At 37.8% G+C, this 27,490-nt stretch overlaps 1 protein-coding gene across 2 annotated transcripts in view; it reads right to left on the bottom strand.

Annotated features, from left to right (window-relative positions):
• PAWR (pro-apoptotic WT1 regulator) overlaps window positions 1–27,490 on the bottom strand; it is an 84,476-nt gene that overhangs the window by 25,081 nt on the left and 31,905 nt on the right. For both annotated transcript variants that reach the window (XM_074827154.1, XM_074827155.1), the window contains exon 3: window positions 15,854–15,982. In XM_074827154.1, coding sequence (XP_074683255.1) covers window positions 15,854–15,982 — 129 coding nt within the window. The remainder of the gene's footprint in view (window positions 1–15,853; window positions 15,983–27,490) is intronic.

The following is a 27,490-nucleotide window of genomic DNA, read 5'->3' as shown; positions in this document are numbered from 1 at the left end:
TGTGTGTTATTTATCCAAAAGTTGCTGGGAACAGGATTATCTGTAGTCATACTATAAATAGCATTATGTATCTATTAATCAAAAATGAACCTAAGCTTTCAAACTATTCAAAAACTCTTAAAATGAGGCAAACATCTCTTATAATTTAAGATCTTGCCTCCTCCACCACTTTTGGAGAAGGTTGGCAGAAAATGAAGAAGGGGAAGAAGAAAGGAGGGAGATCCCTGTTCTACAAAGAACTGAAAAGCAGATGATTAGGCATGGATATAAATACTAATTTACAAATCTTGCTTATATTCTTTAATATTTTTAAACTTTGAGTTTTAACCCAATGTTTAAAATACCTAGTCATTACTATAAAAATGAACGATTTGTGAAAATATTGTTTATGAGCAACAAAGAGAGCAAAGAGTTTACTTGAACATCTCTCTAAAAAAAGAATTCTTTACTGTTTGTGGAAATACTGAACAGAAAAGCAATCAGTAAAGAAGTAACCCATTACAATTATGCTAATGGTTCCTTCATACCGCTGAAAAAATACTGCTGCCAAAGACATCTAACAACATCAGTTCTTCATTCTGAAGATGAAGTTAAAATCAAAGACTCGTTTCAATACAGTATTTAAAACACAGCTTTAAAACTACTTTTGCTTCTTGCACATGATCTCTGGCAGCTTGCATTACCTTTTAACAGTACATACTACTGCTAATAAACTATATATTCAAGTAGTCCTGCTCTTGCTCCATCTCAGGCGGGAGTTCAAGAACACTACAAACTGACATATGTCAGCACTGCTCCAGAAATCTCGTCATGCTCCCTTTTTGTCATGTCTACAAAAGCATCTGTGTAGCCACATATTAATGCAGGACAGGCTGTGATCTAAGTGAAAATAACCAAGGAAAAAGCAAAGATTTGTCTCGTTCCACACGAGCTCCTTCACCTGATTCACCACATAGCCTAACACACACACACCTGTTGCACAAGAGAAAGCAAATGTGTAAGGGCAGTAAAGGCAGCTCAGATCATTTCTATTAATGAAGCCATTTACTGCCAAGTAAATTTCTGTCAAACTAGGATGCAAGCAACTTTGCTAACTCCCCTCTCTACTCCCAGCTCATCTTGGTATTTCATCTGGCCAATACAGAGATTACATAAACAAGCTGGTCATCAGGCTTTAAATAAATATTGTCGTCTGTGTTTACAAGTGTCTGACAAAGATTTCCAGATGTTAAACCAACCCTACCATTACAAACCCACTAGTTAAAATGCACTAACAAACATTGTTTTAAACATGTACAAACTCTGGAGTCAACTGGACTATGAAAACAGTTCACTGGAATCCTCTGAAAGACTATTTAAAAGTTTCACAAACAATTAAAGCAAATCGCCTGGATCAAATCAGACTGCTAGGGTATGCTGGTATATTCTGGCATGCAGGGTTCTAGAATTTGACTATACACTGATATAAACTGTGATTCCACAATGATATTCCTGCAACCTGCAAGGTTAAATTTTGACTGAAATTAGGCCATCAAAATGATTTATTTTTTCACATGCAATTGAAATGTGGGCTTCCTACAGTTTTCTGTATGTTCTTCAAGATGTGAGCAAATACCACCTCAGTGTATGAAGGAAAAAGGTCTATTGCTGGGGTTTTTTGCCTTTTTACGTATCAGGAACAGGTAGATTCTACCTCCATCCAGCCAATCAAGTTAACTCCAATCTTCTTCATGAGTCACATCTTGATTAACTAGATCTACTTTCTTACATTCAGTACAACTTTAGATTGCTATTTCCTTGGAAACAGCAGTTACATATCTTCTGCAATGCAGACAAAGTTTCAGTCAGATATTTAAGTGAGATAACACCTGAATGCTTGACAACTGAAAAGGCAACCTGATCCTAACACGAACCAGGAATAACTGCAGGCATGAAAAGTAGGAGAAAGAAAGATGAAATACGTTTCTTCCCCCTCCCATCAAAATTCCCCAAAAACAACCATCTCTCAGGAACAACAGTCATGGAAATACCATTTATCTTCCATTCCTGATTCTAAACACCTTGAAAAATTTCTAGAGGTGTTTTTCATGGAATGCAACACAAATTCAACTTTGAATGGATATGCTTTCACTACTCAGAGGGAAAAAAATCTCCACTCATTATTTCCACAGAAACCATTCTTTCCAGAAGCTGAGGTGCTTTCAAATAAGCTTAAAACAGCTATTATATCACTCAACTACTTGAACACCTTGTAGCTGTGCACTTTCTAGATCTCTACTTCCACAGAATATCTGTACATACAAAACCACTCCAGGCTCCTTCCCCTCCCCTTATTCTCCTAGCTGCCAAGATTTTACATCTATTTCTGAGATACATTACATTTTATTTTTTCCTGGTGTGGATTTCCTAGGGATGACCTTAAACACTCTTTATTCACCCAATAAATCTCTTTTATAAGCAGTCATTCTAAAAATTAGCTTTTATTTCTAAAACTGTTAAGAAAGCATTAAGTTATCACCACCTATTAATCAATTACAGAACAAACTGAAACAGGAACCTGGTAAGATTCAACAAAAACAAAAGCTGACCTACTGTTCTAGCCTGACAAAATTTTTCATATTTTGATCTTCCTTTGATCTGTACTCTGGCAAGTTGGAACCAACACATTTTAAAAGAACCTTGTTTAATTTATATCCAGATGATCTTTTTAAAACATACTGTAATGACTAACACATAACAGAATAAAACTTTGAGCAGGAAAAAGACACTCCTATATTCTGGAGTTTAAAATTCAGTTGCCAGAACTATTTTGATATTGTGGCACCCAGATACTTAATTCCAGAGCAGCAATACAGAACAACATCTTCCGTGTGAAGCAGTTGATGTAGACAAGCAAGACCTAATAAAAATGTCATAGGGGAAAAGTAAGATACAGTTTCTTTTACCTGTGTTAAAGAGAGGAAATTTAAGGTTAATGTACCCTCTGGTCCCATACTTCTGAAATACTGGGTGACTGATTCAAGTAGGCATTTATAAAAGTGGAAAGGCAACGGCATTACAAGGATGATGCTTTCTTTAGGAAGAAAGTTGTAAGAGAAAATATAAAGGTAAATTCAATAAGTGAATTAATCTCTTAGAGAATGGCAGGGGGGAGGAGGGAGAGAGTGCAGGGGGAGTGGGGTAGAGAGAGACAGACCCACCAACCAAACAGAAGATCCAAAGAGAAAACATCCCTCCAGATGCAGAGTAACCTAAAATAAAGTAGGACAGCACCACAAGTTACCAGTTCCCTAGACTGACTTTGAATTTCCCAGGTCCTTTCACTGCAGCCCATATGAAATCCATGCATCTCCAACAGGTTCCAGGCAGTCTCTTCTACATCTTGACTATGAAATTCTTTGGAGGGAAAAGCTACTCAATTTCTCTTTTCAAAAGGAAAATCTGAAAACATATCATTCTCTGTGATGTGTGCGTGTTTCTGGACTGTGGATGAATGGTATTCTAGGTGAAAACACTGCAGTTCTCTTTACCTGACAGACCAGAGCCTCAATGAAGTACTGCACATCCAATACGCACGTGTGCAGAGCCTGTTCATATGCTGGTTTTGCTTTTCTAGAAATCAGGAGCAATGGCAACAAGCAAGCAAAGAACGCCTCTACCCAAAATCTGCCAGGATCCAAGGGCACCTATGAACTGTGGCACAGCACCGGCCTTGTCTGGCTCCTGCAGAGTGACTCAAACGTTCTTACACACACCCTGCCTGAGCAGCACACCCCGAAGACACGGGCCCGCCTCTTTCTGAGCCCAGCCGAGTGGGAAGCATGGTTCAAAGGCACTCAAGTGCCTCGAAAAAGAGCCAGGCAGGCTGCAGCACAGGCAGCAACATCGACGTCTGCCTATGAAGTAATCTATCAAGGACATTAGGTGAGAGGAAAAAAATAAAGAAATACCTGCAGGTAAAACAAGTAACTCCCAGGGAAGTCAGGTGTCATCAAGAAGAAAACAGCTCCCAAAAATAAGGAAACTGGAAATACTCACTAAAATATGTGAACAGAGTTTTTTTCATTATTCCTTATTCTTCATTTCTATACCCAAGCAATATTCAACACCAAAGAGCCAGAACAAAAGTTCAGGACAAGCAGAACAAAAGGCACTCAGAACAAAAGCTATGAAGGAGCTGATTAGACCAGGTTGACAAAGCCTGCCTAGATCTCAGGTGACTCACTGACAGAGCAGAGCTGGAAAAATGATCAGAAAGACAGTGATCATATCCAACATATGACCTTAATGGATCAGTGTTGAATAGTCATAAACTGAAGATATAGGCTTCCTAAAATTCCCTGAAAAGAGAGGGAACTTGGAAATACTTGCACAAAGCTCCCAAATTCAATGTGTCAGTCATAAAAAAAGGAGAGCATTTGAAAAAAACATAAAATTCAGACGGACATAAACCTTTATGACTCAGCAAAATTAAGAGTGTAGTATCAGTTCTTAAGGGTCTTTTCCAGCCTAAATGATTCTATGATTCTAGGATCTCGAGTCACAGGAGATCTAAGTGACAATATGAAACTCACAGGATAGATGATGACAATGAAAACACAGAATTTGAAGTACTTTATAGCAAGTGTAAATATAAAATCCTGCATGGAGCTATGTGCATAGCCCCTTCGCAACACACCACTCTGTCTGGACACACAAACAGACAAAATACAATTTTCCAAAATTATTTTCGATGGGATTTGTCACACATTTTACAGAGCATTATAACTTTTAACCTAACCTTAGGGTGCTGAGCTATTGTCTACACAGTGCTTTGCACACTACGTACTAGAAACAGAACTAGTGATAAAACCAGCTTCTTCAGTGGAACCAGTTTGAAACAAAGAACCATCCTGCCCACCTCTACTAAGTGCTGGTTCCAAGAGAAGAAAAGAGGGGCCTTCATCAGTAAGTTTACCAGCAGAATGGGCCTGATAGCTTCTAGTAACAACAGAGTAAATGGAGGCAGACAAGCTAGAGACTATTCAAAGCCCATGTCACAGAGTTGCCACATCCATACTCCAAAGCAGTTCACAGTGAGTCTCCTCCACGTTCCATGTGGTATCCCTAAGAAATAATAATCTGTAAGTCCCCCCTTAGTCAAAAGCATCTGAAATAATGCAAGGGCCGAACTACAGCCCAAAGCTGTGTTTTCACAGCATGAGACCTAGGTCAGTGTTGCACACACCAGCATGTTGATTAAGGGCATTGTAGCTGTTTCTGAGCTAGCAAAGGCTAATAATGTCCTCGTAGCACTACACAGGCAGCCAAACCTGGTGCTGTGATGTTCATACAACATGCGAGGAATAGTTCCTGGCACATTACTCCTCAAACAGTCCCCAGGTATGATATAGCAGAGCACTAGGTATCATGAACCAAAACCAAGCCAGAAAACTTTGCTAATAATTAAGCCACAGGCTCTATCAGCAGTGCAGCAGTTGAGCTCACACCCAGGTCTTGCTCTTTTTTAGCAGTATAAACTTAGACTGTCTCCACCAAACAACTCTGAATTCCAGATTCCTCCTCCCTCCTGAGCCATCACATTAATTACACCAAATTAGAAGGATGTAGAGAAGCAGGCTCCCCGCCCATCCTCACACCACTATGGAAATGGAATATGCAGCTTCTAAACACACAAGCACATCTGAGTAACTACCACTATGATATTCTCTTAGTATGAATAAGATGAATGAATTATTATTTATGTTATAAAAATGTTTGACAACTACTGCTATGACTATTTTTGAAGAGCTGTGTAAGTTTTTGTTCATCTTTCTGCAATAGCGAGCAAGCTGTCTTCCCTCTCCATCTTGCACAAAGACATTCAGCAGGGATCCCCTTGGTCCATGTAGGTTCTTGCAGAAGAGTGTCCTCCCTCTCCGTACACCCTGCAAGTACTTATAACTTCATTATCTAGGCTTCAGACTTGTTCCTGGTATGAAATCAGTATTAATTAAAATTCTCTCTCTAAAATACACTAGCAGAAAAGTGCAGGAATCAGGAATATTACCATACTTTACAAAAGCTTTTGATATCAGTCAGGCCATGTCATCTATTTGTACAAGCAAATACTGCAGAAAGTCCTTCCTTTTTCAATAAATTTGTATTTACCCAAGGACTCTTCTTCCCACTAGCCTCAGCTACAGTGTATCATTATACTCTATGAGATCACATTCCTCCCCTGCCCCCCCAAGAAATTTTAAGAAAGGACTGGGAGGAGATACCCACTTAGACATCATCATTTTTGACAGCTGACAGAATTTCCATATTGACTATTCCAAAGGTAAAACAATCTTCTCAAACCAACATTCAGTTAGCTGAGTTAAAAAGTGATGCCAATCCAAAAGAGAAAGCATGTGGGAAAGAAAATGAATTTCTGCACATGATGCCCCTGCTGACTGCTCAAAACATTAGCTGGGAATTTGAGAAACTGCTTCCTATTCCTTATGGCCATAAAAAGGCTCCAAACCAGTGTAACACCAGCTAATGTGCCAGCTTATGCAATTCTGGAGCACAGCTTCATGAACTCTACAATGAAAGAAACAAAAAGTGCAACAACCAAACAAACACCTGCTTATACAGGCTGAGTACGAAGCAGCAACATCTGTAGACAAGAAAAAAAAAAAGAGCCCTCCAAAAATAAAATTTCATGTAAGGATCACAATCAAACTTCAGAGAACCTACAAAGAAGTAGTCATAATTTACACACTTTGCTTCCCACTTGGTCTGCATAAGAATATAGAAAGTACCTGAAGAGTAGGCTGTGCTAAAACCCCTGCAGTTCCTATGCACAACCATGAATCCAAAGCAGTAGTAAGTCTCCACACCACCTTGCCTTCACAGATACAGGCTTGATTCAGTTTTAGTTTTCATGCAGGTCTGTGATGAATAGTTGTACATTGTGCACAGGCACACAAAATCGAGTATTCAATTGTAAGATGCTTCATGGGTACATTTAACTTTATTTACTGGGAGCGAAATGCAATCCTGAAACAAAATTTTAAGCTTAAATCACCCACTAAATTAAACTTTACTGAACACAGATGTTAAAATAGTTCATCATTTTGTACTTATTTCTAAGAAAACGTTTGCTTGTCAAAGGTAATTAAATTTATGCTGACAATGATCAGGCACTGAACACAAATGATGCCTGCCACAAACAAGCAGGAAGATTTCTATTTTTGATCAGCTCTTATGAGGACAAATGTTGACAACCATGTACTAGTATTTCCCTATAAGAACGGAAGCCACATGACTCAAAGTAGGGATGCCCAACCTACATCCTCCTCAAGGCTACAGATTGCTGGCCAAATGACTTCAGTTGGCTCGTAGTCAGTTTCCAGCCACATGCTTTCCCTTCAGTCTCACATTAGTAACTGCTAGCTTTCAGCTTCCCGATTTCTTAGGGGCAAAGGGGACAGTGATTTCACTTGTAAGCACTTTCCGAAAGCAGTAGTATTAGATAGTCTGCACACAATATAGTTGAATCAGATTTGCTGAGCATGTGCAGATCCTTTGGGAATGTAAAACCCACTGAACATGCATGGATCAGCAGCACTACACATAGCCACACATATTGCTCACGTGAGCAGAGAGGAAGAGGATTTTGGCAGAGAAACCTGTGCTGCTACAACAATGTCTATTACGCAGCCCGTTCAGCTGAGAAATCCAGACTCCACCATCTCAAAAACCAGTTTCTATTAAAAAAAAACCACACACACAATTTAACTAAAACCTAGCAATCTCATTTCTGCAAAACAATTCATTCAGTGTCTTTAAAGCCTCCAGTTATACCAGACAAGAAGCCCATGCAACATTATTACTCCTAAACTCAGAGAAGTTACCTCATGGATTAATTAAAAAGTTACTACATGGGGTGGGGTTTTTCCCAGTCTCTAATAATACGGACAAAAGGCATTTAAAGAAAATTAAGACTGCAAAGTCAACCAATTCAGAACGGGTCAGAACACTGTTGACTTATGCAACTTTCAGTCAAATTCTTAAAACTACATGCATCATGACACCAACTTTCCCGACATCGCTACACGAGATATTTTTCCACAAGACCTCTTAGGTGGAACACAAAGAACTCTGTGAGTCATGTTCAGTACTTTGCATTTGCTTGCTTTTCACAGTGGCCTCTATGACTTATTTACTGCTATTAACATACTCAAACTGCTCTAAATACATGCCCACATCACTAGAAACTACTTGAGTGATGGCCTGATCATACTTGATCATGCGAAGATGGAATTCCTGTGTTCCTATTTTCCTTATACATATCACAGGAATAATTTGGGTCTCCCAAGCCATACCAACCATGGCAGTTAAACATCTGAAGCACCTGGTTCATGTCATGAACTGTTCAGGGCAGCAAATTCCCTGCAACTGACATCACTTACTTTAAAAACACTGCACATGCAAGATCAACTTTAGATGCAAACATGTTTAAAAAAATAAGTGATCTTTTAATACTTAAACAACCCTGAATTTGAATACTTTTTAACCCATTTTTAGGGGAACGTTTTTAGACATACAGCAAGATTTCTTCACGAGTCTTTCTACTGCATTCATTATTATCACTTAAGTACTTTGCGAATACTCCTGACTTTTCATACCATCTCTGTGAAGTGGATCACATTCTTAATCTGCAAATACAAAACCCAAGGTGAGTATTATCTGGTAATTAACTGTCAAATATTAGAGTCCCACAATCCGATTTGGCAGAATTACATATGACTTCATATACTCAAACACGGCTCCTCTTAATTTATGTATTTCTGTATTTTAATCACATTTTATTTACTCACTTTTTTAAACAATGCCAATATTGTAATCATGTTATTATGTAAAATAACCCTTGGCCTAACAACTGAAGAAATATAGCATAGAAAATAAAAGATATGCCTTGATACATTTGGGCATGCCCTGTAACACAACTGCATTTTCTCTACGGACAGAAATTAACACCAAGTAACATCATGACAATATACTTACAAAAGATTAATTTTTACTCTTGAATGCATGCACACAGTTTTCCTTTGCAAGAACTACATGAAACCTAGATGCAAAACATCTTTGAAGAGCTGTGCTCAGGTATGAATAGATAGGAATATCATTACCACATACTTTGGATAATGAGAGTAATTGCAAAACGATGCTGTACGACATTACACTGCTGCACAAAATAAAAAGCCAGGAAATGCAAAATAGACAGGTATGAACTGCAATGCGAGTTGAGAAGCTTATTTGGCAGCATATTCCTGGGATAAGATTCAACTACAAAACTCTGGGGAAGCTTGTGTCAAGCAGGTTTTCAGCTGTAATACTTCAGTTCCTCACAGTTTGTCACACAGCTAAGAAGTCACTAGAGACTTTTATTCCTTAACTTTATTTTATTTACTGCTTTCAGCATAGCTTATAAGGTGCCTCTATTAAACATTTACAGCTTTGTGTGTATCACTGCTTCAGAAAATTTCACCGTGTTCGGTCACATCTAGAGCAAAGGATGGTATTTAAGCAATCAGAACTGCATGAGAGCACTGCTGTGGGAGTATCTTTAGACTATGTTCCTTCCAGAAATTGCCTGCAATGTTCTGGTGAAATGTTAAGCTTTTTTAGAACAAAAGGTTAAAAAAAGATGTGGTTTTCCTTCAATTTTCATAGACCCTTGGATGACTTACAACTAAATGGACATGCTAATAAATCAAGTTTAGATGCTTTCACCAGCCATCTAACCTATTCACTACTGAAGTTAACTATGATGAACCCAATCTGCTGTGGCACTATTTTATAATTATACCATTAGGTGAATGCTGATTATGTAGACATTTCATTCTATCCTCACTTCCAATCAACAAGAAGGATTCTTTCAAAGGTAGTGTGTAATCTCTACACTAAACAGAATGATTATCCAAGCATATATCACAAGCTAATCTCCTGCAGAGAACAAAAACCTGCATTACTGCTACAGAGAGGAGTGAGAGCAATCCAAGACATGGCAATACTACTGTGTATGCAAGTCAATGTTGTGAGCTGAAAACTAGAGCAACTTGTTCTTTTGTTTTCTTGGATTAAGAGGTCCACAGGAATTCAATACTAGGGTCAAGCTTTAGCCTATCTACTAATGCACATAATTTGAATCTATTTAAAGAATATGATACAACATATTATAAAGACATGGTTCAGTGCTACAAATGAAGTGACATTTTTTGTTTAGGAAACTGTCTAGTGTTGTTGACTGTGATTCAGCGTGGATGTTTAAACATCTCAAATGTATCTTACAAAGTTCTATCTTGTATAAAATAATTCGGTAAGATTCAACATCTTAACTTCTTGTTGCTGCACAATCTAAGAGCAATACAGGTACCCCAGGAAATGCCTGTTAAAATTGTATACACAAAACAAATTAATGATCGGAACAAGATGATCGCCATTTCTAACTAGAGTGCAAGGGTCTTGAATGAGGTCCTGGGCTTTGCAGCAGTATATAATACACTATCAGGTACAGCAAAACAGTTGGTGTGGCTTAACAAAAAAAGCGAGTCATGCCTCCCCCACTGGGGTCCCAAGCTTCAGAATGCTTGAGAAGCAAAGTTCCCTTACCAGTTTCATGCCAGCAACACAAATCCAAAAGCAGGTTTCTGGCAGATGACTGCAGAGTGCTCTTCAGCAGCCATTCCAGACACAGAAGGTATTGGTAACTGTGATAGTTATGATCTGCAGTTTCTTAACTTGGAATTAAGAAATACACTGGACAAATTTTGCTACCATGTGACAATAACAAAGATCAGCATTCCCTTTTTATAGCAGGACACTCTAAATCATTCTCATTTTTATAAACTGTTACCTTTCACTTGAAGGACTCAGTGTTTATTTCACAAAGGTTGAACCTCATTATCTAAGTGACTCAGAGCTTCCCCCTTTCATGCTCACAGGCACAAAAATTGGTATTGTACACTCTCTCTAACTGACCCCTATTTCCAAGTTATGTCAGAACGATTTTTGCTACTGACATGCTTGGTCCAAGTTTGCCAGGGAGAGGAAAGGATTCAGCCCATCTAATTTTAGATGCCTACATCTGATGTGGTGAGACCCCTTTTGTCATCAGTGGATAGAAAAACACATCCAGAACACAGTAAACCCTAAACCCATGCCAATGTCAAAAATAACTCTGAAGATCTCAACTTTATTGTTTCTTGGTGTTTTGCCAATACATATTTACTGAACTATTCCCGTATTTTACACTTCAATGTCAAACTTCACAGCTGATGAAATTTTTTGCAGCGTGTTCATACAGTACACAGCACAACAACTAGCATTCACAGACACTAAAACATTTGAAATAAAATGCAAGCACAAAGAAACCAAAGATAACATGAAGCAAAGGATTTCAAACTCCTTCCAAGCTACTGAGAATGAAAATTCTGTGTGATTATGGCAAAATTTCCAGAAAAACTGTCAGTTGTGATTTGAAGGTTTTAAGGGATGGAGGACCTACACATGCGTCTCCCACTGCAAGGCATTATATGTTGGCTTTAGATTAATCTTCTCAGCCTTTCCAATTTGCTCTCCAATTTTCCAGGAATACCATAAAGTAACACAGACACCACACCATGCCATCATGCTCAGGTATCGCTTCTGTAATGACACAGAAGTTACGTTATCCCTATTGACACGGGATTACACCAAGAAGTGCACATATTTGTGCATCTGGTCTCCTAAAATATTCCCCAAACAACTGGATTCCAGGAGGCAGATGACCATGGTATCAGCATAACATGCTGATGCAAAATTTAGGGCCTTGCATATAGTGTTTTTTGGTGGGGTTTTTTTTGAGCATTAGCACAATAGTAGCATTTTTCCACGTTCTAGAACTTTGCAAGTCTTAGAAGAGAATTTTTTTAAAAAATCATCAGTAACCTAATTGTTTTTTCAGCCAAATCTTGCAGGGTTTTAGATGCAAGTATCTTTACATTGCATACATACTAACACCTTCTTTAATTAAGAGAAGACGTTCATTACCGTGAACATAATATAATTTCTGTCCAACTGCAAGAAAGACATTGCTATCAAGCAGTTTTACACTATGTTAAATTTTACCATCTCTGCCAAGCAAGAGCTAGATTTATATAATTGCCAGACTCCATTGATTCCTAGTTAAAGTTGAACTTTTAGCTAATTTATAAGACTTCTAAGCTCTATTACATACAACTTATCACTCTCAGTCTGCATCCCTGTACACATCAATGAGTAGTCCCACAGTACTGTGAGACTCACAAGCAGAGAACCACTGAATTGCAGCATTAAAAATAGAAGGAAAATCAAGCAAGTCAGTCAGAGTCAGATGTAACACTTGTGTTTGGGAATGGATTTAGCATTCATTCACCTGGTGAGGTGTGGCTTTCCACACTATCCTTTGCTAAAACTAAGTAAAAGTTCTGATTGTAATTTTTTTTCAACGTTTATAATGTTGACACTTATCTTCCATATTTCCAATACAAAATAATTTCAAAGCCAATTTCATCCAAATAGCTCTGCTTCAAGGAGAATACTCTTCAGTCTGGTATATTTTCAGATCTATTCTTTAACAAATCCCATATCTCTGTGCTTTGGATCAAGGATTTCAAATTCAGACAGTTTTCAAAAAAATGTGCATTTTGCCCATGAGAAGGAAAACAGCAGCTTCTGACAATATTAAAATAGAACTGAAAGATCAGGTTAAGGATTGGAAAATAAAACATTCAGCAACATAACTGCCTATCAAACATGAAGTCAATATTAACCATCTTGTCTACCATAGTCACGGTAATTATATATTCACAAATTTCATAAAATGATAACAGAATGAACAAATCAGTGAAAACATCTATAACTACAGAAATGTATTTATTCTGCTTACTAGATAGAACAAGAATAAATATTGATCAATGGCAACTAGTATTGACTGAATTCTTAGACCTAAAACATAAACTCTACTTTTAAGAACGGAATTAGGCTTAATTGGCACAGAGTAGAATCGAAAGGAAACTAAGTCACCAAAGCTGAAAAAATGCTGCTGTCAAGTTCTGTTCAAGTTGGGCAAGTGGTAAGTCTTCTAATAAAAAGCAAGTTGACAGAGTCAGTAATAAACTAATTAAGTCTTAGCAGCTACAACTTTCTAAGGTTCCATCTGTTCTGTACATGTGCCACCCTGGGTCTTTGCCAGATCTGAGGCCTGGGACCCTCTTCTATATTGTCAGTGACAGGACACCCCTGCTGTGCTCTGTCAACAAAGAAGTAGTGCCTGTTTGAATACGGAGGTGACAAACTTGGAACCATGTAGGATACAATTAATACAGACAGCCTGGTAAACAGAAACTGAGATTGCTCGTCAAGAATAACAGAAAACATGGATGAAAAAAAAAGGGGCATGGGAATATAGCCAAAGCATTGTGTAATAATACCACTAGGGGAAACTAAAAGTGACAACTTTTGGAATATTTGCTGAAGAAGTGAAAACAGAGTGAACACAATAAGAAAGAGTCTAACAAACAACTTGGAAAAAGCATTAAAACATTTCAGAATGAGGAATCCTGCTGAAGAATCTGCAAAGACAATAGATCAAGTTATAAGAGGTGCAGTCAGAGGAAACAGTTTCTCTGCCAAAATATTTCTGTTGGTGTTAACCATGGAAAAGCATTGTAAGGGTCTCACATCAGAGCACTTCTCCATGGAAGACTCAAAGGGTCTGTTTCAAACAGAAGTGCTGGTAGAACTTAAAAACAAATTAACAAAATGAAAAAAAAAAGCTAGTTGCCAGAATAAGAAGGTATTTACTCCTTGAGATTTGAAGAAACTACTGATGGTACTGAAAAATGTAATAGCTAAAGTACTCATGATCACATACAATCTCTCACTTAAAACTGCCCTAGTACCAGCAGTTACCACAATCATCTTTAAGAAGATGCTAAAGCAGACCAGTGAACTATCGACCAGTAAGCTTGATATTTATACTGAATAAAGTGGTGCCATTAAGTCTAAAACAATTAGGGAATGTGTAAATATGACGTAGTGTGGAAGAGTCACCAAGGCATTCGTAAAATTGTTACAATTCACAAATCTAATACAGCCTTTTTAAGTAAAGAAATGTCCAGAAGAGAAAGTTGGTTGACAGCCTACTGAATTTCAAAAAGGCATTCCCCAAAGTTTCTTAAAGAAACTAAACTACAGTAGTATAAGAGCTAATGTCCTTTCATGAATAAATCACTGGTGAAAAGACAGGAAATAATGGTGGATTCTGACGGTCAGCTTTCACAGTGGATGGGGTACCCAGAAGAGTTCCACAGGAACCTGTTCTGGGACCTGTGCTTTTCAATATATTTGGGGAGGAGATGTCCATAGATGCTATTAAGTACAGAAAAGACGAGGGTCAACTGTGAAAACATGCAGGATTCCTCTGTTGGAAGGGGCTGGGAGGTGAAACAGATGAAATTTAGTGTACATAAGCACAAAGTAAGACAAAAAGGTAAAGATGCTTCTAAATTTACATATGCATCAGCCTCTGAGCTTGTTGTTATCACTCACAGATAACTCCAAAATGTTAAGTTAAAGTAGACACATGAAAAATAGTAAACTCAGTGCTCAGCAGACAAACAGGCAGATATCAGGAACTGTCAAGAAAGAAACAGAGAACAAAACAAAAACCATCACTGAACCACTCACTCTACGACTGCATACTGTACTGAACTCTTCATTTCTGTTTCCTGATCCCAAATAAAATACAGTCAAACCAGAAAAAGTGTAGAATGTTATTGAGTATCTCCTGTACAAGAAACAACTAAATAAAATGGAATTCTTCAGCCTAAAGAAGAGGCAGATGAGAGGGGCCATACTCTCTCTTGCAGCACTCAGTCATCTAAAGAAGAAGCAGTTGTTCCCATGTCTTCCACTGGGACACCTTGGTGAAATCACATGGAAACAGACAGCAAATGACAGGTTCAATTTAAACAAAAGGAGACTGTTCTTCACATTCCAAGTAATTAAACTGTAGACTTTTTGCTGTAGGCTCTTCTGAATGTTAAATGCGTCCACGAGCATATGAAAGACTGGGCAAAAATTTGGAAGGAAAGTGCATCCAGACCCACTAAATTCAGTGATGCCCCCTCTGGTTATGGGTGGGTTTGAAAACTATCACCATGTGCTTGCTCTGTTTGCATATTTTTCTCCCTATACATGTGCTACTGCCTCTGTTAAAATCAACAAGCAGAGCTGGACGGCCTCAGTGTATACAGCTGGGTTTGCACATGCTGTTAGGTAACAGAAGAGAAGGAGAAACAAGACCTGGTAAAGAGACTTAGGGCACCAAAGGAAAGAGACAGGGGTGTTTTCCCTAAGAGCATCTGTGTTTGTTTCAATCCCAGAATCAGTAATTAGAAGTTTGCTAGTTGACAATAAATTAAATTAGAAAATTGGGTCCTGATTTGCAAATTCTACCTCCAATTAATTGAATATTCTAAACCTGTGACTATTTTTCACTTGAATCTCCAGGTTTCTCTTCCTCTCATTAAATAGTAAGTTCTATGGTAAACATCAACACATTACTTTCAAAGCCCCTACAGAAATAGGGAATTCTGTTGTCAAAACTGAGTCTCTGTAGTGTTGAGTTTGGGGAATGGACCCTCATACTTTGTTTCCAGTAACGCAACAACTCCTGAAATTCATGTTTGTTTCCAGATAGGGTATAATCTACTATTAAGTAGAAATACAAAGAAGGTGGCAGTATGAGTTTTAAAACTGAGTAGCATATCAAAACAAACAAGTGCTAAAATCTCACCTGTAGTAAGTATGAGCCAGGGGTATCTGCACTGCAACTCTCATTTTGTATTGTGTTCTGTTGGGTAATAGCATCCTCCTTCTTTCGCTCCTTCTGCCCTGCTTCATCATCTTCATACTCATCAAGGCTCTAAAACCAAAAATATTCAGTTACAAAATAGTCTTTGTATGTAACTTCACATATGTCACAAAATTCATTAATATTTTCAAAGATTAATTTCATATTTCAGACTTTAATTAAATGTTTAAATGCTTTTCTTTCCATGGATATTGGTATCTCCAAATCAAGGACAAAGTTTGACAACTAACTGCTTTTTCTTAATCACAAAAATAAGAAATAACAAAATCAAGATCCAACTTGACAAAGCTTTCAGCAATATTGTCAGAGTTCAGTGCTAATCCTTCTGGGGGCTGGATCTTGGACTATACCTGAGGTCCCTTCCATCTGAATGATGCTACAATCCTGGTTGTCATAAGCAGTAATTTTACCTCTACATAAGAGATTGTGAGAAATATAGAAAAGGAAAAAAAGAGTTAATTATACTCTTCACTCAACAGTTGACACAGTGGCATCTGCTAAGACTGAAGTGTCAGTCTCAATCACCAATCTTAATTTTGCTCTCCTTGTTTTTGGTTTTGTCTTTCAAAATTTACCATTGAAAATTAGTCATTTTTAAATTAGTTGGACAGTCATTAATTACTAACAATTAACACATTTTAGCTCTTCAACACAAATGTTTCACACTAGATTTGCTGAAATACTTGATTCAACAGGATTAAGTTTCTAAACCACTAACTACTGACAGGTGAGAGACAGGAAAAGTAAGTAAATAATAAAAAATCAGTAACACTGCCTCTGTTCTAGCTCAAAGCCACTCTGAGGCCAGGGTAGAAACATGAGGACTCAACCAACTTTGGACTAAGTCAGCTATGTCTAGATCAGTCTATTAGTTTAATATACACAAATTTACAGACAGGAAAAAGCCCACAATCTCATGTTTAGAAGAGCAACTTGATGCAGACATGAAGCTCTGAAAAAAATCTGACCACAACATCAAAAGCTGTTTGCCAGCACTCTGCAATAAAACAAGAGGTGTGTGAGACCTAGTTACAAAAACACAGGGAAGACATTCTAAAATATCAGTAAAAGCTCCTAGATTAATGTGCAATAAGAGAATTGAGAAACAGAGAACAGGTCTACAAGAGAACAAAGATGAATGTCAGATGATTTCAATGGAAATTTCTAACGCACAAAACCCAGAATCACTATTCTGAGGCTTAGATACTGACGATCTCTGACATCATCTTATCCAAAGGACACAAAATTAGTCAAAAGCATATAATGAGAATGCTGGCATATAGTATTTTTTAAACAGAAAATCAGTGTTATGTACTATCTGAAGATAGCCCTAGTATATAAAAAACTAACTTTAGCTGCTCCAAAGCCAACACTGTGGTCACAGAAGCACTAGAAAACTCACAAATTAGGAAGTTATATGTTTCCAAAAGCAAACATAATAAAATGAACATAAGTGAACCTGCATAAGGTCCATTTAAATTCTCTACAGCAGGACTCATGACAGAATACTAATGCAATTTCACCAGTCTATCTCTAACTAACATTTTAATGCAACTGATATAGACTGTCTACTTCTATCTCTAAGAAAAGGCATATATGAAAGATTATTACAGCTGAATCATTATACATTCAAAATCACTTTCAATAAGCGGCCTTTTCAAATAAAATAATTATAAATAGATATTTAACTTGGTTCTCTCAGGTCCCTTTTTAACAGACCATTTAAAAAACACTGTCATGGCACATTCTAGGAGATGATCTTTAAATCAACATCCTCTACCTTCTATAAACTGTAAAGCTTAAGTTTTGGTAACATAAACTTAAGTCTGTATCCTAATTTATCCCATTATCCTAATAATCCATTTTGAAGTGACAAAATAAGAAATAATGAGCCACTACTGCAACAAGAAATGGAGTGATCTTCAGCTCTTACAAAACCAGTCTTGTTCAGAAAGAACTACAAGGCTCACAGAAGGTATCTCATAAATTAAGACTAACATCATGAAGATGAAGAATGATATTGTGTTAGAAAAACAGGAAAAACTTTCAGATTGTTCTTCCAGCTTTCAAGCTGTTCATGTAAGAGAATGAGATCCCAGATAAACTCAAAGGAAAGAGGTAGTTTGACATGAGTTTGGAAGAGCAGCCTCTAATAAGTGTAGGAGAAAACCAACTGGAGACAGAAGAGACGCACCTCAAAAAGCTCTGCATTTTCAAGAAACATCATTCTTTAAGGAGAAGCATAAAGCTCAAATTACAATACTGTAGGTTAAAAAAAAAAAAGTCTTTGCAGCAAAGAAGTAGACAAGTGCTCCTTTCTTCACAAATTCTCTCCCCCTTCAGATACATACTTCTCATAAGCTTTCCAGAGACCATCAGCATTCCACAGAAATATTTTTCTCTAAATACAATTACATCTGTGAGGAAGAATGTTCTCCCTTTTGATATAAGATCACCTGCTACTAACTATTCTCTTAGCAATTTTGGACAGGAACAAAATGTCATCATCTGATACAAAATTTCCAGCCACAGAATGTTAAATTAAGCATTTTCTGTTAGGATTTGCCAGCAATGTCCATTCCCACCCTTTCCCTTCTTCTCAGGAAGGTCCAAGATCACAAAAGGTATACAAACCCCCCCAGTAATTCATACTTCCAAAGTTCAAGGCTTTCTTCCCAAGCATGGAACAGTTAGCTAAACAGTTTATGTAAACCTAATTTGGAGCATATAACCTCTGTTTTAAAGGCTGCTGGGGCTTGCTCCCACTCCCAGTTACCTTCACTGGAGCAAGCCCCGAGACTGCTAGGGCCAACACAAGTTTGAGTGGTGAGAACCACAGAGGAAGCAAGTTTTTATTTTATTACTTGTTACACATGAGGTAAAACAGTCATGGACTGGTTGATCCTCACCATTTGCAGCCAATGTGGCACATTTGGCTAGGATTGCCAAGGCCTTCCTGCTCTAAAGCAGATAACTAGTCACTGTCAAGAACCTTCCTATGGTTTCCCCAACACAAAAATTACGTTCCCCTTCCAAACATACAGACACACACATACCCACACACTAATTTAAATGATGTCCATGAAATGACTGCTGAGCACAAGTCAACATGATAACAATAATGGAATTTTAACATTTTACTGCTTTTTACTAAAGTCACTAAGTTTTGTTTCAATAACCATTAGCCTTCATAAGGAAGTCTATTTGTTTTGACTCACAATGAAATAAACTCTCTTATGCAAAATAATACTTTACATTCAATATCCTGCTTATGCACTTCTCCATCAACTTCAGCTAAGATTGCTAATCTTACTGCTATTTATAATCTAAGCTAACTTTTAGAGTAATAAAAAAAAATCAGTAAAAGCCAAGTTTCAGTTGATAGATTAATTATTATTGAAAAATTTAAAATGTCCAAAGTGTTGTTACAAGCATTTCTGTTCAAACTGCCCTGCAGCTGAAAATGCCTCAGCCCACAGGATGTTTCAATCAGATGGATTGCTGCGTTGCTTGCATTGCAGGCTTCTCCTAAATACTACACTTTGCTTTAGAAACTAGTTTCATGTCATTGAAAAAGACATAAATGCAGTAATTACTTTCTCTGTCAGCATAGCAGAGGAACAGACTTGTAACCACTGAGGTGTAATTCTGACCCATTATATAATTCTCTCTGTCCATTCCCTTCCCCCTGCTTTTTTATTTTGCTGCTAGGCACATACCATTTCAGATTCTTATTTTCCATTAAAATCATCTGAGTTTTGTACAGCAGATATTCAATGTGACATTCCCACATCTGATCTTAATATAAGGAATCCACAGAAATTCTTTAGGTTTTCTAGCATTTCAGTAAATGTTTGAAGCTGTAGTATAAACATTTTTCTGTAAACCTCTAGTATGGAAAATACAAGCAGAGTAAGATGCTTTCAAAAGAATCAGACTGATGAAGGAAACAGCTACAGAGATATCCCCACATTCCAGCGCACCACCAGCCTGCAGTTTAAGGAGACGCTGTACAAAGAACATTTCTAATGATTCACTGGTTTGCTTCCTATAAACATTTGTGCACTGCTAAGAACAAACAAAAATTGGGGAGGGACTATCTTTTCCATGAAAACTAGCAGTATTCCTACACGCAAAAGATCAGTTTCTGAGCACACACAAGCTGCTCCCGCCACAAGAAATGGTGCAGAGTCAAAACGTCGCTATCCCCATCCCTCTTCCTGCACCAACTTGCTTTTGCCTTGCAGTTCTGCTGGCCAAGCACATACCTAAGAGCTTCCCAGTTCATTTCATGAAAGGTCAGTCAGGTTAGTTTCAGCAGTTCTAATTAGCCGAACTCATTTTGCCTGAACCAGATACCAGCCCATTCAAACTATTTATTTTGCAGAAGCCCAGGAATGGTTGTGCTATATCAGCTTTTGAAAATGATGAACACTTGAGGTAATAACATATTTAATCAGTACAGCAAGATGTGCAAGCAGACACATACTCTCAGTGAAACCCTGTGTTTAACTTCACATTGGGCAAGAAACAGAATCTCTACAACACAAGCACCATCAGTTATCTTCCTTTTCCCCCCCCCCCCCCCCCCCGCTTCTTAACCATGGTAACAATCTAGGAGAGGAATCAAATCTAGACTTTTTCTCATTTCCCCAAAACAACTTTGGACAACTAAAAAAAATTTAAAAAAAAAAATCTATTTTACCGCATTTTCCATGTTCAGTAAAAGTTCAAAGTACACTACCACAACTTCATATCAAGATGCTGGAAAAGTGCAAAGGTTTCTATTAAATTTAAACATCTCCTAAAAGCTTCCACAGTAGAAATACAAGATAAGATACAAGAATTGGTTTTAACTCCCCCAAAAAAAAAAAATGTAACTAGGCAATTAACTACAACAAAGCACGTTTTGGGAATCAACATTATTTTTCCTCAGCTGATCATTCAGAAAAGCCTGGAAAAGTTAACTGCAAATAAAAGACGACTATCTTACACATGATTTCTTTATAGTCACTCTTCTTACTGCAACACCAACAACCAAATGCTTCCTTGCTTTATCATGCACAGCTCTGATATCTGTTAAATACCGTCTTCCTACCTCTTTGCACAGTATCAAACCTTTCTGCCGTCAGCTCCCAAAACACACAGCAAAACCAAGCAAAAATCCCAAACCCCAATGATGAGATTATATTACCTTTCCCCTCCAGAAACACTATTTTTAATAATACTTTTTAAACACACTTTTATTACAATGTCCAGACAGTACCCAAAATATTTAAGTAAAAAGGGTTTACAGAAATATGATCTTTTATTAGAAAAACAGTTTAATTGGAAAAATTGTCTCTTTTTCACTAGGCAAGCCTTTCATGGGGTTTAGCTTGCTTAAGTGCTTTTCTTTACATGTTGAAAAACATCCTTACAGAGGTGAAAAGAGCTAATGTTATTCATAGGAACTATCTAAAACCTACAAACAGTTTTATGGATATGGATTAACCAGTAGAAGATATTATTCTTTTAAGAATATTTGACCTTAATTCTCACATTAAGAGAGTCCAAAAGAGGATAATGAACTCGAACACCTTATCTGAACGATCTTTGTGCACTTCCAAAAATCTACCTATCGGTCCAATATCAGCAATTAGTATGATAATAAGCATGGATTTTTAAACCAAAAAAGAGTAAAGGCAGGAATCTTTGGTATCTGAGATCAAAAGAGACCCGAATGCAGCAATGGGTCAGTGACCAAGCAGGTGGGCCAGAGCACAGCTGACTGCAGCCATAGGATGCACTCATCCTTGACCACACTGCCAACAAAGCAACCCAAAAACACGAGCATCACTTCGAGATCAGCAAGATGCACATCTTGCTCTACAAGACTCATAGCATTCATGGTAAGTCACATTTACATTTTGTTTCAACTCTATCCTTTTCTCACCCATAATGAGAAATTACAAGTGCCTACTTTGTATATTTGATTATATTTCAGAGCAAATACAACTTGCAGTCTTAAAATCCACTTAGGAAGGTTTCTGGAAAAAAAAGAAAAATAACATATTTCTCCGTATTAGAGCAAAGAAAAGTATTTTGAATTCTTTTAAAGCTCTAAGTAAAACATCAACTACATCAACACCAGAATGCCAATTATCCCTCATTATAATAACAAAAACCAGCTATGTTTGCAGCATGTTATTCAGCAAAATACACTGTTTGGCCATTAATGTCTTCAAACATACAACAAGAATGAGTTCAAAAGTCAAACATTTAACTTAAACTAACCACCAAAAAGTCCTTTATCACAAGGCTTGTCAAGAATGATTGGTGGAAATGCTCAATTTAACTACTTAGTGCATGATATTATTAACATCACAGAGTAAAATGCCAGGGATACAAGAGAAACTGCAAAAGACAAGCTATCTAGCATTATTAAAATCCTTCTAGAAAAGAGAAAAACATAATAAAAAATATGGATTGACAAGCTATTTAATACCACACTCAAAGGTAGCATCTTAAAGCCTTTTCTGATTGATCACCATCCAAGAACAGAAGTACGAAACAGAATTGACTGAAGATCCTTACGCAAATCCAACTGCTGATGCCTGTTCCATGGCGAAATTTTTATATGAATATAATAACAACCCATTCAAGAAAAGCACTAATGCCTTGCTCTTAAAAATAAAATAAAAACCAACAGCAAATAAAGGCACTAAGAGAAAAACAGCCAAATCCTCCTCCTGCTGTTGGTATGATCCACAGGCAGTTCCAGCCCAACTGAATTCCAGAACTACAGGGCCCAGACTTCAGATATTGCACAGCTCTATGTTCTAAAGGAGTTGAAATTAAACAGCATCCTCCTCTTTGAAATATTGCACGTTGCTGCTCTTACCTTTATGCTCTAATCAAGTTTTGCTAGTGACAACACATCTTTTCCCTCCTCTGCTGATGGTTTACACTTGGTATAGCATTGAACATATAAATCTAAAAGTTACAGAGAGATTCCCAAAAATCACACACTCCTCCCCCCCAAAAAAACCACCACAAAAAAAACCCAACATAATTTTGCTCCAAAGTGGAGTCAGTCACCAAACCCACCTCCTTAGCCTCCTAATTAACATTCTGAAATTATGTATCCTACCGAATACAAAGATTGCAAACCAGTTGCCGAGCAGAAGAAACCTGCCAAAATGAAGTTTGCCTGTTTCAGCCAGGAAGAAAAAAAGAGAATTGTTGAGGATACTTGCACTGTTCACAGAAGAAATACTTCTCAGTTTGCATCATGCCATACATGTTAGGAACAACAATCACAGATTTCAAGAACAGAAAAGATAACTCATCCTGAACGTACAGAAAACAAGTTATAGTTTACAGACATGACGCCTAGCTACACTATTTTTCCTATAAAACTTGTTACTGTATTAGATAGGATTCTGGGAGATACTGGTATTAGAGAGCATGTAAACTATCTGAAATGGGATTATTTTACCCATCAGGAACAATAGCTGAACAAAAGCCACTCAAAGAACAGTTAGATAATGGAGTTAAAATGCCCATAACCACCATCATTTTGACTTCCATTACCATGTACTTCTGCCAAAACTAAGCAAATAGAAACAATGCTCCAAAAGAGAGAAAGACGCACTGTAATGTAGATAAAGACCATGCAGATTGAGCACCCTTCTCTTTAAAATCTTGGAGAAGATTAGCACACTATTTTCAAAACAGAGGTATTCCTTTTAATATGAACATGTAATATAGAAGGCATCCAATTCCTGTTTTCTTCCCTAGTACATCTATGGTACTTCTAAAAAGAAATAAAGATGAGATCAGTATTTGAGGAATGTTCTGAAAGGAGATCAAACAGGTTAATCAGTGTACTGTACTTTAACTATCCTATCCTGAAGCACACAGTTTGTAGCAATTTATATATTGTCTGAATGTCAAGTTGCACTTAAAATGTGTTTTTGGGGAGTTTGTGTTTTTAATCCAGTACAGTGCCTTCACAGGTTTCTGCTCTCTTGCTTAACAGGCTAATTGTCATTTTTCTTCTTTTACCTAACTGAATCTCATTTAGTGTTTACACACAGTGGGTGTGGGATTGTTCAAACGAAACAAAGCCAAAGACGCTGCTGAAAACCAAGTGAGCATGGACAAGCCACGACAACAGACTCAGAACCTATTCCAACAGAAAAAGAAAACTTCGGCATAATGCTTTTTTGAGAGTTGTACTGCATTTCTCATTTGAGAGTGGGATGTTCTGAATCCACAGAAAAGGTCATAAAAATATCAACCAGGTTTTCTGCTCTCCCAGCTCTTTCTTTTGAGTCCTAATATAAATAGCTGTTCTAACCAGACAGATACGGACTCTAGACTCAGCCATGGGGCAGATAGGAAGTACTGAAAAAGCACCTTAAACAGGATAGGCACATATCTGGATAAAAACTGTTGAATTTGACTTTCGAGACAATAAACAAACACTTTTGAAGCTCTCAGCACTGATGTCAGCAATAGATAGTACTGATCGAGGCCATGCCAGCAGACAAAGCACATCTGTAGTACTGAAGCCAGCTTGCATGGCAGTATCTAGATGAGATCAAAAATGTTTAAAGTTGCTGCTGCAATCAATATTGTAACTATTTCTTGGGGCAACACCTTATACCTGCAAATTAATCCTAGTGATAATGCTGTGAAGCTGTTGCCCAACCTAGACTACTGAGATCACTCTTTAGCTCTGCATTTGGAAGGAAGACCTCTTCCTCAGGGGCTCTGCCAACACTTTTTTTTTTAAAAAAAAAAAGTAAATAAATGCTCATATCAATGTTCAAGGCTTCTGACAGAAATCCAGTCCAGGTTCTCACAGTGCAATCCCATGTCCTAACAGCTTGAAAGTCTTCTGTAACCAGCATTTGTACCCCTGCTTCTTATGGAAACTGTGCTTAGAAATCACAGCTCTTTTGTCCCCGTATTTTTTTTTAAGTCACTAGTGATGCGGGGGGGCAGGGGGAGTGGTGGTGGTGTGTTACAGTCATAAATAATATTAAATAATAGATTAATATCTTTAAGATATGAAACTTGCACAAGTGGGTGAGGGTTTTTTATTAATTTAAGTTTGCTAAAAGTGAAAGATGTGGATTAGCTGCCACAGTAATTCAAGGGCTAGACAAAGCAGGCAGTTACCCTTCCACCTGAGCAGTCAGCACTGCATACAGCCCTGAACCAGCCCAGCAGGTGTTGACTCTTCCCATTCAAAGGCTCCCTGAGGAACTCAGGGAACTATAGTATTGACTTAGGAGTGAGAGGGAGAAAGCGTGGGAGACAAAGAGCTGTGGGAAAGGATCATAGAAAGAACATGTAGCTGATGCCTGGTGAGAGGGAGCTACTCAAGTAAACTGAGATTACAGCAGCAAAAATAAGCAAGCAAACAAGCAAAGGACACATCTGTTTCAATCGGTCTGGGAAGCAAAACTACGCTATAGTTTTTTGTGATCCTTCTGTCACTGTCAGAGTGATCTGCCTAATTTCCCCTGCAGCACTCACCCAAAATCTTCACATTTTGATAACCAGGTCCAAGAGCTAGACACGTTCTGCTCCCAGAAGATAAGGAAAACTAGGACTTCAGGACTGGAGCATGCAGATAGACAAGACCTCACCACTCAAGGGCATTTCATGTGCGCGCTTTAAAGCTCACAAAACAGTACCAGCAGGTTCAAGTACCTTAGTACAAAAGTAGCATTTGAATATGGTGACCTCAGAACAAAGAACATGCACAGACACAGAAACAAATCAATCTAGGTGCGAGCAAGTGTAGTATTGGATCGTAATGGGAGGAATGAATCACGTCATACAGTCGTGGTACTGTACTCACTGGAACCTTACACTACCATAACTCATTGTAAGACAGTGATGGTATTTCTAAAGCAAAATCAAACCAGAATAAAGCAGGAATAAATAAAGCAGGGAAAATGCTGGATAAATAAAAGGTTATATTTGCAAATGCAGAAAAAGTTTGTACAAAAAAGGCAATTTTCTATTAAGTGCTTTTTTTTAATTGTTGAGTGATTGATACAGTTTTGGGGCCTCTTTAGCTATACAGTTACTTGCATACAATACAGCGTAAGTCTTGGCCAGGTCTTCAGCAACCAAGAAGTTCTTTGCATGTCAATAGATCTACCTTTTCAGGGCAGACAGCTCAAGCAAATTATTAAGATTTCAGCTTAACGCATTTGTTGATTCATAACATCAACTATAACATGCGTTTCTCAACTGTGAAACTGGAATAAAGGGTAAAGCCCTCTTTTCTGAAGTACTCAGAAATCTATCCATTAAAGATGCTCAGGAAACTCTGTTACATGCTGACAGGATTGCTCTGTGCTCCAGACCCAAGGCACTGGCAAGGATTTCCCTTGCTGAGGCACAGAATAAAAGGGCTATGACACCCCTCCCCCCATTTTCTATTGAGTGTAAAGAGAGCGGGAGGTTAAGGTTAACACTGATACACAAATTAACATGCATCATCTTCTCCATGGTAACTGTTCACATGCATTGTCTTCTGTAGACCAAACTGTGGTAAACACAAGGTAATTCAAGCTTTACCATCCCCCAGTGGAAGAAAAGTAAACAATTTTACATATCCTGTAGGTACCACAGGGTAGGAGTATTCACACCGTTACCATGGAGCAGCCCTGAGCCATTCATGTGTCCAACCCGACAGTCTTTCACTCTGACCAAAGAGGACAAGGAGAGAAATTAGCATGAGCTGACAACAATGGAGATGGGATTCAGAGCTCAGTTCATCTCGTGCAATAACCTATCACAGCCAAATGATACTTTAAATCAAGAAAAAAAAAATAAGGTTTAAGAATCTTAATGACAAAAAAAAAAAAACTTTCAAAGGTAAAACGATGCTCCAGTAGAGGTCCTCATGTTTTAAACGGGAGGGGGAACAAACAAACAAACCCCAACAACAAAATCAATCCCCCAGCTATCAGTACGCTTGTACTCCAATGCAAGCCAGGGGAACGCAAGTGAGGAAGTATCCAAGGAGTTGTCAGGACTGAGGATTCTGCTGTTCACGTTATTAAAACGTGCTTTTAATTTCTCAGACTACAAGCTAAAGCCTGTAATAATGTCACTTGGAAAACAGAAGGCTGAGTGAGCATCTGAGGGTGAAAAGGAATGTTTTCACAGGCGCAGTTAGTAAATACCACTGGCTCCTGCAGACGTTCTTCCTTAAATGGAAATTAACATTGCTTTAGGTTAGGAAAAAAAAAAATCTCGATACAATAGAAGGGATAAGCTAGCTATTAACCTTTTAACACCTGCACTAAAAGATACAAAAATTAGCAGAAGGCTTTATATATATATATAAAACGTTGTTCAATAAATGTTTAAAACCCCTCCCCTGCCATATGATTGTTGTTTGTAGATTTGGAAGAGTAAGGAATCCAAAAGTCTCTCAAACACTATTAAAACAACGTGGAAATAAGAAGTCTCTCTGCATATCTATGACTAACTGTGAGGGCACTAGACAATTTAAAGAAAGGAAACTACTCCAGATAGAATCAG

Source organism: Strix aluco, chromosome 5, assembly GCF_031877795.1.
Source record: "Strix aluco isolate bStrAlu1 chromosome 5, bStrAlu1.hap1, whole genome shotgun sequence".
NCBI classification, from domain to species: Eukaryota; Metazoa; Chordata; class Aves; order Strigiformes; family Strigidae; genus Strix; species Strix aluco.
The sequence above is the reverse complement of the archived record's forward strand: the minus strand, read 5'-3'. Positions and strand labels throughout refer to the sequence as shown.